The sequence below is a fragment of the Gopherus evgoodei genome, chromosome 13 (assembly GCF_007399415.2).
Source record: "Gopherus evgoodei ecotype Sinaloan lineage chromosome 13, rGopEvg1_v1.p, whole genome shotgun sequence".
NCBI lineage: Eukaryota > Metazoa > Chordata > Testudines > Testudinidae > Gopherus > Gopherus evgoodei.
Genome location: NC_044334.1, coordinates 3,042,157 through 3,056,482, shown reverse-complemented (window position 1 = coordinate 3,056,482; position 14,326 = coordinate 3,042,157). Strand labels below are relative to the sequence as shown.

Below are 14,326 nucleotides of genomic sequence, written 5' to 3'. Positions count from 1 at the left end.
CAAGGGGGGGTCGGGGAACGCGAGAGCAAACCGGGAAAGGAGACCAGCTTCGCCGCGGTTTGCTCTCGCGTTCCCCGAACCACCCTGCAAACCGCAGGGAAGGAGACCTGCTTGCTTGGGGTTCGGGGAATGAGAGAGCAAACCGGGAAAGGAGACCAGCTTCGCCGCGGTTTGCTCTCGCGTTCCCGGAGCCACCCAGCAAACCGCAGGGAAGGAGACCTGCTTGCTCGGGGTTCCGGGAACGAGAGAGCAAACCGGGAAAGGAGACCAGCTTCGCCGCGGTTTGCTCTCGCGTTCCCGGAGCCACCCAGCAAACCGCAGGGAAGGAGACCTGCTTGCTCGGGGTTCTGGGAACGAGAGAGCAAACCAGGAAAGGAGACCAGCTTCGCCGCGGTTTGCTCTCGCGTTCCCGGAGCCACCCAGCAAACCGCAGGGAAGGAGACCTGCTTGCTCGGGGTTCCGGGAACGAGAGAGCAAACCGGGAAAGGAGACCAGCTTCGCCGCGGTTTGCTCTCGCGTTCCCCAAACCACCCTGCAAACCGCAGGGAAGGAGACCTGCTTGCTCGGGATTCTGGGAACGAGAGAGCAAACCGGGAAAGGAGACCAGCTTGATTACCAGAGGCTTCCTCCTTCCACGGAGGTCAAGAAAAGCGCTGGTAAGTGTCTACATTGGATTACCAGCGCTGGATCCTCTACACCCGAGACAAAACGGGAGTACGGCCAGCGCTGCAAACAGGGAGTTGCAGCGCTGGTGGTGCCCTGCAGATGTGTACACCTTCAAAGTTGCAGCGCTGTAACTCCCTCACCAGCGCTGCAACTTTCTGATGTAGACAAGCCCTATGCAAACCTGAAAAGTTCCATTCTTGAAGTAATGAAGTCTACACACATCTTGTCAAGCCTGAAGAGAAATGGATCATCCAGGATAGAGATGGAAATTGACATTCAAAGATTCAAGTTTATTCCATTAGGAGGAAATTATCCTCATACTTTGAAGTAAGAGAAATAGTTGTTCTCTTTCCTCGAAGTACAGTTAACAATCTGTAATGTAGGAAAGTGGGATGGAATTATTCTGGGTCTGGAAGCTGTTCCAATTGGAGGGAATGTCAGGAGATAGCGTATTCTCATCCTGCATGTGACATTGCAGGTCTGGTTCTGCCTCCATGCTGCAAACAAGCTAGTGTATGTATTATAACTGATCTGTGGACCTTAACGGTACAAAGACATTTTCAGGGAAACACAGAAAAATTTTCCTATTTAAAACAATCTTTAAGTAGCAAACACAGAAAGAGAAAAGAAGATTATGGAAACCACTACAGATACTGTGCTAAATTGCTCCATGGAAGTCAAATAGCAGTTGGAAAAAACTTGAGGAGACAAACTAGATGAAGCTTAAAGGAAGGCACCATCAGAAATCATAACTTGAGTCTATGCATGAAATAATTATGGAGGAGAAAATGAGATGGTGGAAGAATATGACCTCTATGACAGGGTAGCATGCTTCTCCTCATGCTTGGGAGGAAATCCCCCTAAACATTCCCAAAGCTACCTTATTGTCTTCCTTCCACCCTGTCCTCAAAACTCTCTTTTGCCATGGTGGCTACAAAAAACTTGACAATGTTTAGGCTGCTGGTGTGCTTTACACCCCTAGCTATCGTGCTGACCAGTGTTGTCTCATGGTTTCCTTGTACTCTCTGTTGGTCTGTTTGTATTTGACTCTTGTTGTTATACTTAACTTGTAAGCGATTTGGGGCAGGGACCATCTTTTTCTCTATTTGTACAGCACCTGGCACAATAGGGTTCTCAGCCAGTGCTAGAGCTTAGGCTGTATGATAATACAAATAATAACACAGGGAAAATGTCTGTGGTGCCCTTTCAGTCTAGTTAACTACAGCAGGTGTTTTGCTTTTGAAGAGAACAGAGCAGGAATGATTTAAAAATGAACAGAAGAATGATCATGATCAGGAAGCAGGCTCTGAATAGGAGCCTTTATAGAGAGAGAAGTAAGTAATCTTGATGGATGAGTGCAGAATCTGGCCTGAAATATCTGTGACTCTAACTAGGAGAATGTAATGATTGGTATGCTGTCTCCTGGATGCTCGGGTAGGATGTGTGACAGGAGTAGAAAACTCAGGATTTACAGTTGAGATTATATTCCAATTGTTTGTGCAGGAATAAACTAGATTAGTAAAGGCAGTTTCTGTAGGATGATTTCAAGGATCTCTAAAGAATCTCTAAACATGAGTGATCTTTTCAGAGATCTTTTCATTGCCAAGCAAGATTGAAGACTGGAGATGACCGATGTTAGAGAGCAACAAATTGATGTGCTGGTTGTATAGGGGATAGGACTTTGGTTTCATAGAACACTATGTAATATCTTTGCTGAGTATTGGAGATGTTAATCTGCTCATTTAGGAAGAGTACCAGATTCTTCATTTTAAGACTGGGAGGCCTTGCTAGGCAGGCTTTAAACTAGTTAGGATGGGGTGAGGGGAGTTTTCTGTTCAACAACAACAAACCCTGACAAAAAAGACACACTGTAAACTGAAAGTATAATACAAGGCAGCAGCTGGAATTATGCAACTCAAAAAGGAGACAAATAGTGGTATAGTAAAACCTGTATAAACTAATTGAAGGATTATGGGAAATAAGAAATAGAAGTGAAACTAAATAATGGAGATTTGTAAAATTAAATCTGTTGGGATGATTTTTATAAATGGAATGTCAGCATTGATGGTGAAATCTACATGGGACAGACAGATACAGTGGGAGGAGACACTTGCATTTTTTTTGTATTATTTCATAAATGATTTCCCCCAACTTTCTAATCTTTTTTGTCTCTTAACTCTCTTGATTTGTGGATGCCCTTTTACAAGCTGTCTAAAGTATGTATTGTTTAATTACCTGTTTGGCTCATATATGCCTTTTAAGGAAAGAAAAGCTTCTCTCTCTCTCTCTCGCTCACACACACACACACACACATACACACACACACACACACACTCTCTCTCTCGGTCCAGTAAAAGATATTATCTCCCCCACCTTGTCTATCTAATATCCTGAGACCAACATGGCTACACCATTAGTGCATATTTGAAGGAAAGAGTTTGTTCTGAAGTTTAGTGTTTTTCCTTTAAATTAACTACAAATGTTTTCTTCAACAAATATTTAGTAGCTGTGATAAGCCTGGTGTAGCATAGTGGTCTCCAGATTGTGATTAATTTTACAGGCTTGATCAGATGTGCTGCACAACCTGTGTATTTAAAATGGAATATCATACTTAATTTTAAATGTTGTTGCGTTTCTGGGTCTAAGTTGGGCATTTAATGTTGCTTAGCTGTAGTGCTTTGTAGTTTTAATGTTACCTATTTAGCTATTTTACCTTTATAACTGTGGATTAGAACATTTAAATGATTAATATCCTGGGTATTAATATGTAAAGTGTGAGGGTTTATTTGGGTAAGACTCTAGTTTCATAACGATAAGTCTAGTGGAACATACACACACACAAAATGTGAATATCTGAGTGATAGTTATAAATTTGCACAGGCAGTAGCAGGGACAGATTTACAAGTGCTTGTAAAAGCTACTATTAATAGAACTGGCATGCTGTTTAACAAGACAATAATCTTGTTTTCCAGTGAGGGGAAACCTGAGGGTGGAGTAGTTCATCCTTGTAAAACTGTACCCCGCCCTTTTATTGCTGGCAAGTTCCACATAGACATATGAGAAAAATAGAGGAAAACTGAAGCTTTCAAATTGTAGAAATACTTGGAAAAATTATTAGCAAACAATATTTAGCTGGCTGCCAGTGTTTTGTGGGATTTGAAATGTGACTCTTTTTTTATAACAACCTGTTATTATATTTTTATATGTGTGGTTATATTGAACTTGGTGTTGTTGCTATACATCTGCCTTTGGGACAATCCAGGTTTTATTTATTCGTGAGCTCATTACTAGGTGCTACTACTTTGTAGGTAAAGATTTTTGGAAATGTTTTAAAATTAAGGCCAGTGCAAGAGTTACTTAATTAGCCCAATTTTTACCAGGGGAGAGATCAGAACAGCTGATAATGCCAATTTTAGTATAACTGATGTATCCTATTTCGGTGAATGAGTAATGTAATAACAACATGATTCAGGCTCAAAACTAAGTAGAAAATAATTTATATGTTTACTGACTTCATTTGAATTGCCTGATTTAACTTAATTTGTGGAATGTTTATTTTGTCTGATTGCACTAATAATTTAGGTCACATGTTGTAATAGGTTCACATTTATGGCTTTAAAATTGTCCACACATTCTTAGATTGATCTGTCTTTTGTGTCTTTCACACATCTATGGCGATTGGGCTAAATGAGAATAAACTGACCAGAACCCATCAGCAATTTGCAGGAAGTGATGTAGAAAGCAGTAAAAGGATGAGTTGCCTAAATAGAATGAGATCCTGGAGACAATATTTTTAGCATTTGCTGTCTTTAAAGTGCATGAAGAAGAAAACAACTGCTACTTGAAGAATGCTTAAGATTAATGTGTATTTAATGGTACAAGCAGCAAAGAATCCTGTGGCACCTTATAGACTAACAGACGTTTTGGAGCATGAGCTTTCGTGGGTGAATACCCACTTCCTCAGATGCAAGTGATACTTAATGGTACAAATCTTTCATAGAAATAATGAAAAAAATCTATTTCATGTTTTGTCTTTGCTCATTTGTTATGTTTGTTTTCATCAGATTAGCTTTAATGGTTACTCAGTTCTGAGAAGCTTTTTACTTTTGTCCCTTTTCATTTTGAAATATTTTCTATTATAGGAGTGACCTCCTTTCCCTGGGATTGTTATTTGATCACTCTTTCCACATCAGATCCTTACAAAAATAAGCAGGACTTATATCTGCCCTTAAATGCAGAGGCAGAATAAACCTTATACTGCTTAGAATTCCTTGTATTAAGTGCCTACTTATTCAGAAATAAGGCAGGCAGCTGGCAATAACCATATCATTCATGATGGAAAAATTCTTGTGTAGTCTTATGTTCCTATTGCCCACCAGCTGGGCACAGCGTTCCCACTAACGTAAATGAGAGTTATGTGTGAAGAGTGGTTAATATATGGCATGCCAAATGCACTTTCCTCATAATACTTCCTATGGTGCAAGGCCTTGATATGGCCCAAAGGCAGAGCTTGTAGTGTGCCAGTACATAGGTTGCCAAAACTGCTGTTGTGAGAGAATAACTGTATTTTTATTTCTAATAAGCTATGCTAAAGTGCATTTTTGAAGATAAGTTACTAATATGAAAGCATCTTACACACTGTACATTAAATCATCTAAGAGCTAGATTTATTACAGTTGCAGGTTAATTGTTTGGTTGCATTTTAATTTGTGCATCATAAAACAGTTTATAATCTGAATTCTGCCAGGATTCAGACTTCAGTTTCTTGTGTGTTTAGTGTTAACAGTTTGCATTTCCTGGCTTTGTGTTTGCTTTGGACTGGTGCTTGATAGTTGTGACAAGGGGATTAAAAAGTCACCAGAAAGAAGCAGGAACTTGAACGTGGAAGTGGAGGGTAAATATTCTGTAAAAGTTTCCTGCTTCCTGCAGCTCCCGTTGTCTGGGAACGGCAAACCGCGGCCACTGGGAGCTGCGGGCAGTTGTGCAAGTGTAAACAAATACTCTGGTGGCCCACCAGTGGATTACCTTGATGAGCTGCAGGTTGCTCATCACTGAGCTAGATAGCTTGTGGAGAGCTGTATAGTTCATGGAGGGCAATAAAGCCTTGCGAACCAAGTAAGATATTTCAAAATTAAGAAATAAACTTCAGTAAGAATCTTCTGTTTACATATATAGCAGTTTTTATTAAAAAAAATCACATGCCTGATAAACAGCTGTTGATCATGTTGCTTCTAAGCATAGGTGCCTTTTTCAACAGCTGTTTCTCATTTTTTCTAAAAATGTTTTGTACTAAGCCAAGTATCCCATCTGAGTAATAAGAATGTCAAGCCTTGGAAATTGACTTGGCTAGATGAGGTTTATTGGCTTACACAAAGATCATGTTCTTCAGCATAAAGGGAACAAAAATAATCAGAGGAGCGAAATCACAGTGTAAGAATGTTGGCCAGGAACTAGACCTAAACAACAATCAGGAGCACTATGTTCTGCATGTGTGTTCCCTTCCAATCCACCTCTCCATGTGTTCTGGTGAGGATAAGGTACTAGTCCTTTTAAGAAGCGGTAACCACCCTCACTCCCAAATAAAATACCCAGTGTATTATATATGCAATTCAGCATACATCAAACTATCAAATTGAGAGAGAGCACTGTAAAAAGACCTTTTAATGTCATACTTGGAATATTCTTTTTCAAGTTCACCCTTATTTAGGAAATTATTACCACTAAATTAACTTTAAATAATTCTGTTGGTCTTCACATAATTTTTTCAACATTTACATGTTGGAGACATATTGGTCAGACTTGGACTGTGTTTGTTAGAAAAAAGAACATGGATGATTTCACTGAGATCTGTAAGATCCTGAAAGGAACAGATTGATTCTGATAAGCTGCTTGAGATAGTTACTATTTTGAAAGCAAGAGGTCATGGACTCATCTTGAGGAAGGGACTAGCATAGCATATAAATAGTTTAGGCAGAATTTCCTCATACACAAGTATCAGAGGGGGTAGCCGTGTTAGTCTGGATCAGTAAAAAGCGGCATAGACAAGCTGGTTGGAATAGGAAACAAACTGCCAAAGTTATCGGAGTAAACTAACTTGGCTGAGAGCTGAAGACGTGTGTGGAATAGTAGGAAGTGCTGGATATAGATACAATTGGATTTTTGAGACACAATTTAAAACTGGATATATTTTATTTCCTAGTTCTCTATACTTTTTTTCCTTTCTATGTGCCCTACTTAGAGGTGTTATCTTGGTTCTTTTATCAAGTGCTAGGGATGAAACTTATCAAGTCATGGCTGAATGTGCTGTCATTTTATACGAGAGAGATCAAGTTCTTAAAGGAGGAGATTATCTCAGAATCTCACTGATATCAATGTGAAGGATTGCTACAGATCAAGGGTAGAATATGGACTTGATGTACTAGCTAAACTTTAAACTGTCATTATTTATTACATGTTCTGTACTTTGACATATTCAGCTTTACACAGTGAGAAAATGTTTTCTCCATTAGGACCAGTGTTATTTCAGCCCTATGTTTCCCTTCCTTCACAACCTTGCTTTTCTTCTTGTCCCTGTCTGTTTGCATGTGTCCTCTTTAGTTCCTTCGGCACTTTATCCACTGCAGCAACTCCATCCTTGTCCCCCTTCAACCACTGTCCTGGTGCGTGATGAAATGTCTAATGCTGTCATTTCAAGTGGTGTTACTGGATTTTTGAGTTAACACTCAAATGAAGTTAATGTGGGTAGAAGAGTTCACAGCTCTCTGTCATGGTTTCAGATTGTCTGCAGACTCAGGAAGGCAATGTTTTTTATTTACACTTCTTTTGTTACTCATTTTGCTTACACAACATTTTCAAGAGTTGCTTTGCCAAAAAAAGCATTGCATTCTGCAGAATCTAAAAATACCACATGGGTCACAAAAATATACAAAATGTGTTGTTGACTGACACCTTTGCTGTAGATACTGTCTGACTGTTGACGAAAGAGAGACAGAGAGACGACTTCACTGATGCCACTTTGTGCAGCTGGCAAGAGTCACTTTGCAGACACCTTCTGAAGAGGCAGCATTTGATGGTCTTAAGAGGAACCTAGAATTTGCAGTGACTAAATATGAACCTGCCGGCTTTGATCTGCTAAGAATGTTTAAATACACAGCTTAAAATGTCTTTAATATAAATAGAAAATGTATAGGTTACATGGTGCTACTAAAAACATTCCCATTTACTGCTGATGGCTATGTGTGTCCGCTTCACTAGCTGTAGAGTTGCCTTGTTAAGAGATAACTTGGAAATAATACTCAAGCCAGTGGTTCCCAGTCTGTGCTCCCTCCATGGGTTATGCAGGGTCTGACCCTAGAGCCAGGGCCGGAACACACCAGATGGCATTTTGGCACTTTTGCCGGACGGGGGATGTCATTTTTCTCTCAGAATGGCATGCTCCATACATTGTGTGAGAGAGGTCGTGCTGCAGGGACATCCCCACGCTGGCAGGGGTGGGGATGTTCTGGTAGTGCTGGAAATGATAGGGTCCAGCACACTTAGTAAGGTGCCAAAGGGATCCTGGGGAAAGAAGTTTGGGAATCACTGGTTAGGCTATGTCTACACCACAAGCACTACAGCAGCAGAGCTGCAATGCTGCAGCTACGCCTCTGTAGTGCTTGGAGCTTAGATGCTCCCTTTGTTGATGGAAGGGGTTTTACAATGATGTAGTTAATCCACCTCTTCCATCCACCTAGCTGGGTCCATGGTGGGGGCTCGCTGTCCGCCACCCTCACTCACTTTCACTGGGCTGGGGCAGGGAGTTGCGGTGTGGGCTCTGGGCTGGGGCTGAGGAGTTTGAAGTGTTGGAGGAGGCTTCAGGCTGAGCCTGGGGCAGGGGGTTAGGGTGCAGGAGGGAGTGCAGGGTGTGGGCTCTGGGAGGGATTTTGGGTGCAGGAAGGGGCTCAGGGCTAGGGCAGGGAGTTGGGGTGCAGGAGGGGGTGTGGGGTCTGGGAGGGAGTTTGGGTGTGGGAGGGGGCTTCGGGCTGGGATTTAGGGTTCAGGGGGAGTGAGGGCTCTGGCTGGGGGTTTGGGTTCTGGGTTGACAGGCATGTGGGCTCTGGGAGGGATTGGGGTACAGGAGGGGGCTCAGGGCTGGGGAAGGAGGTTGGGGTGTGGGAGGGGGTGAGAGATGCGGGCTTATATCAGGTGGCTCCCAGAAGCGACCAGCATGTCAGGCTCCTAGGCTTGGGGGCAGACATATGGTGCTGCATGCCACTCCCACCTGCAGGCACCGCCCCCACAGCTCTTATTGGCCACCATTCCTGGCCAAGGCGAGCAGCAGAGTCAGCATTCGGGGAAGGGGTAGTGCACAGAGACCCCCTGGCCGCCCCTGCACCTAGGAGCTGCTGCCAGATATGCTGGTTCATTCCTGGAGCCGTGCAGAGCTGGGGCAGGGAGGGAGCCTGCCTTAGCCCTGCTGCGCCAGCAACCGGACTTTGGCCTATTAAAATCTCCTGGATGGTTTTCAATAGCTACTGAGAGATTGAGGCTGATTCTGGGAGACTCCTAGCCAATCTGGGAGGGTTGGCAACCATAACTATGGCTCTCGGAGAGCAAAATTTTTCACAGCCCTGAGCAATGTAGATAGGTTGATAGCGTTTTTGAGAGTTATCTGGGCTTTAGTTATAGTAAAGTCACATTTTGATAAAAATTTGCCTTTTGAGGAAGAGCGCTCGCTTTTGTCACAGAAATGAGATTTATAATAGAAAGTAAATCGCTATAATGAGATGAGTGCAAAGCCCAATGTTTAATCCAAGGTTGAGAAAACAAACAACAGTGATAATCTGCAAACACTCATTGGAATTGGGTCTTGGTCCAGCTTTAACCCAACATCCATCCTTATGTGGTCACCACACTATTCCTATTGGTTCTCTTTGTTTCATATACTTAAAGCTTTAAAATATTGATGATAAAATAAAATATTCTTGCTTTTTACGTTCTACTGTAATTTTCAGCTTCAGTTATTGAAATCAATGAATTATTTTAAATAAATTGGAAAATTGAATCTTGTGTATTTAAGCAGAAGTCAGCTTGTTAAATTGGAAAGCTGAAGTTTTTGACTGAGGGTATGTCTACGCTAGAACTGTAAGTTGACCTACATTAGCTGACTTACAGCCACTGCAGTAATTACTGATGGTGCATGTCCACAATACCCTACTTTGGTTGGAAGTGCATGTCCTCACCAGGAGCGCTTCCACTGACCAAGAGGGGCAGTGTGGGAAGCTGAGAGCATGGTGTCTCAGCTCTGCTGGCAGCTCCCTACCAGGAGACTGGCTGCACCACAGGCTCCTCCTCCCTCTACTCCCCATTACCCATCAGGATGTGGGGAAGCTGCCCTGGGCTTCTCGTCTCCCTGTTTCCCACCGGAAATTGGGGGGAAGCTGCTCGAGGCTTCTTGCCTCCCCGTTCCCCAATGGGAACCAGTCAGCCTTGTCAATTTCATGGCTCCCTGAGCAGTTAAATTGACAAGGCTGCCTGGCTCCCAGGAGAGAAGGTGGGGTGGGGTGGAGGGACCCTCTGGGCTTCTCACCCTGGCTTCCAGCTGGGAGCAGGGTCCTGCTGGCCAGACTTCTTTCCTAGACTTCTTTCCTGGGCGTCTTGCCCCAGCTCCTAGCCAGGAGGAGGGTCCAGCTGCTCAGCTGTCCAGGAGAGGGCGGTGCAGCTGGGCTTGGCTTCCCAGCTCTCTTGTCAATTTCAGGGCAGGAGCCTGCCATGAAAGTGACAAGACAGGATTTAAGTAACACAGTGTCTACATAGACACTTCCCCCCCTAACTACACCGACACAAGCCTTATGCCGCTCTTGGAGGTGGAGTTATATGTTGATGTAGTAGGGCACTTAAGGCTTGTCTACATTACCAGCTGGATCGATAAGCAACGATCCAGTGGGGGTCGATTTATCACATCTAGTCTTTGGGGGAGGGATAGCTTAGTGGTTTGAGCATTGGCCTGCTAAACCCAGGGTTGTGAGTTCAATCCTGGAGGGGGCCATTTGGGGACTGGTCCTGCTTTGAGCAGGGGGTTGGACTAGATGATCTCCTGAGGTCCCTTCCAATACTAATAATAATCTATGATCTATGACTGCGAAGTGCTCTCCTGTTGACTCCGGCATTCCACCGGGGGAAGAGGCACAGGTGGAGTCGATAGGAGAGCACTTACCACAGTGAAGATACCACAGTAAGTAGATATGGGTACGTTGACTTCAGCTACATTATTCATGTAGCTGAAGTTGCATAACTTAGATCGATTCGCCCCCCTCTCCCCAATGTAGAGCAGGCCGTACATCAAATGGAGGAAGGCTGTAATGTAGACACTGACATAATTAAGTGGATGTAAGTTGCCTTACATGAACCTAACTGTGTAGTGTAGACCTGCCCTGAATGTACAGTATATATGCTTGCACAATATATACTCTGCCACACTAGATTCTGAATGTCCTCTGTTTATTCACAGGTCAGGTGTAGTACAGATCACTGAAGTGATTATATATGTCCATGTACTTCATGAGAGCTAAGGAAACTACTCTTCAGAATGAAAAGTGTTTCAGTTTACATGCTTCTTCAGTTACATATCTATAAGCAGACAATGCAAACTAGGGTAAGTGCTATCAAAACTTGCGGGCTTTGATGTAGAAAACATTTACTTCATATATTTTAATTGTTAGTTCTCTTAACTAGTAACAGCCAAATAAAATTTTAAGACTCTGTTCACTCTTGTGCTCGCTATCTTTTCTTTATGTTAAATATTCATTTCCATGCTAAGAAAATAAGGGTTGAGGCTGTGATATTGGAATGCAGTTCCTTTTCAATCAAGTTTCCTGATGTTAATAGTGCTGTCTGGCTGCCCTATTAGGATTAGCACTATGTTCTCTGATTTTTAGGATATCAGTTACATTACATTCTCCCTACTGTCTGAAAGCAGTTCATTTGATGTATGATGCATACTGTAAACTAGATAACTGAAGTGCCCAAATATTTAGAAATTAAAATTTAAAATTCTAACATATTTAATATTTAAAATTTAAAATTCTATTTAAAATTATTATTCTATTTATAATTCTGAATTAGAATTTGAGTGAATTTCTAGTTTGCTGTCCATGCTGACTGCATATATTAATGCTTACGTTTGCTTTTTTTATAGCTTGTTCTTCCTAATTGGATTTTTCCAGTTCTGTTGGATGTTTAACTATAGCTATGGCAACAAGAGTAGAGACCAACTCTGCTCTAGCATCCTTAACAATACCTGACTTAAATGAAATTACAAGAGAGGATAAAACACAACGCACATACATCAAACCTCTCTTGGATGCAAGTAATAAGGCTGGTCAACCTTCTAATCTTTCGACACCAATAATTCTTGAAGAAAAAAACAAATTTGGGAGCACTTGGAGACCAGCAACTATGCCTACTCCCGGATCAAGACCAAGGCTTTCTCCAAAGCCATTTTCTAAGGAGAAACCTTCAGATACTTTTGCGAATGTGAAACCTCCTGTTACTGCTCTCAAATCAAGTAACTTTGTGCCCAAGTTCTCTGTGCATGGACAGCCTACTGAAGACATGACATCTGCTAAGGTGTCAAGTGAAGATGTCCCTCTATTAGTAGATCAAAAACTAATTGAAAATGAAAGTAAAGGCAACAATGAATTAGTCACAAGTGTGGCCTTTTATTCCAGTCCCAGTAGAAATACTGTGATTCTTTTTGAAACAGCTAGCACTGAGAAATCCAAGGTAAATTTAGCACAAGGTAAAATATCTGATGAGCACAGAACACTTGGCACTATACAGACAAAAGAGTGGCAAGGTAATGCAAAGCCTGAGATGATATCTCAGCCATCAGTGACTTCCAGAAAACCTGAAGGTGGTCTGCACAGGCAAATATCTTTTTCATCAGAGCCCAAACCAGTCTCTTGGAATCCTCACCAATCTGGTGAAAAAAAACACACATGTGAAGATCCAATAGGTGAGAGAACCAATGATGTTGCAAAATATACCAACAGCGAAGTTGGCTTATTAACTGAAGTGCAACGAAAGCTAAAACAGAGACCTGTATCTGCTGTTTTTCTGGAATCATTAAAAGATCAAAAGCGTAGCAATTTGGAAGTCTCTGAAGAAAAATCTCCTACAGAGAAATCATGGGTTAGAAAACCAAGGCCTTTGTCCATGGATCTAACGGCCAAATTTGAAAATAAAGACCTTTCTCTGTGCAAGAAAACGTGTCCATCTGATGAGATTAAGGAGAATGTACCAGTAATTCACTTCACTGACATAGGCTATCAAGAACAGTCTGAAATGAGGTCTAAAACTGAAGAAATAGATTTGAATAAAGGTGATCCCCCTAAATCAAATTTGAAATGTAACAATCAGGACATTGACTTTCTTGATGTTAAAAACAAATGTAGTGAGCAAAACCAGAAAGTCTTTCCAGAAGATTTAGACCCATCGAGCCCAAATTATACGAAAGACTTGATACGGATCTCTGCAAAAGATAAAAAATTCCTTTGGGAACCTAAACAGAAATCTAAAGATGAACAAAATGAGAAAAAAATGGACAGTGTAACTAACTTAGATGGATCAGAAAAAAACAAGGAGATGGCTAATAACAAAAGCAACACAATTAAAGAGATGGAAATACTAGATCAAAAGGAAACTTCCAGAGTTTTAGCCAGTGAAAACTCTACAGATTCCTCAAAAAAAGAAAACAAGACCTTGAGGGGAAGCGTTAAAAAAAATATTTGTTTGTTTGCTGGCTCAGAAAGCAGCACTACTCCAACAGATACCGAGCCTCTCCTGGCAGTCACTGAGAGGGAAAACAGAAATGTGAACATCCAACAGAGAATCAGAGAACTGACAACAGAAAATACAGATGTTAAGCCAGGAAGCCTATGCAGATCACTCAAGTCACGACCACTTTCTGCAGACTTAACAAAGAAGTAAGTTACAGAAGAGACGTTTAATACTTTACTCTTTTCAAGTTTTCAATTAGTACAAATAAAACAAGGCAGATATCACAGTTCCTCACTTGTAATCTTCAAACATAATTTTTGTTTCCAAAGATTCAAAATATAACCTGAGTTTTCTTTTGTTTATTGAGCTCTTTTCACTTCCATTGTGTTAGTCTTACTATTTTCTTTTAGAAGTATTTTGAAAATAAAATAAATAATTTTTTGCATTTGGCACAAATTAGGGTAGACCTTTATCAGTGTCGCCTCAGTGACACTATATACTGTCAAGTTTTGCGCCAGATTGGAATTTTATTTCACCTTCATATCAAGGTTCATAGATCCGTGATTCTGCATCTTTTTCTGGAGGAAGCGGGGAAGCAGCTGAGACCTGTTACTAGTAGGGCAGGGCTTAAGTGCCCTCCAACTGATGTTTTGCCTGTTTAGAGCAGGTGGACACTGCAGAGATCTGTGGTGTAGAATACTATTTGAAATAATAAAAATAATAATAATCGTAAAGGAAACAGGGGTGTAGAGTTTTAGAAGGACATAGCAATCCCAGTTTGGCGTAGACTTTATTTTGATGAATCCGGGTACCTTTCTTCTTACTGATGAGGCCTACTTCTTTGTTGCATGGCTCTTTACATCAGGTCAGGCATTCCTCTAAGAAGTGGAAGTTAAAACTC

The 14,326-nt window shown here is 41.6% G+C and overlaps 1 protein-coding gene across 1 annotated transcript in view; it reads left to right on the top strand.

Annotated features, from left to right (window-relative positions):
• The window catches only part of KIAA1671 (KIAA1671 ortholog), a 149,749-nt gene that overhangs the window by 19,387 nt on the left and 116,036 nt on the right, over positions 1 to 14,326 (top strand). Inside the window, exons 2-3 of the mRNA XM_030583015.1 lie at positions 11,156 to 11,299; positions 11,843 to 13,631. Of these exons, the coding sequence (XP_030438875.1) occupies positions 11,896 to 13,631 (1,736 nt within the window). The 5' untranslated portion in view covers positions 11,156 to 11,299; positions 11,843 to 11,895. The remainder of the gene's footprint in view (positions 1 to 11,155; positions 11,300 to 11,842; positions 13,632 to 14,326) is intronic.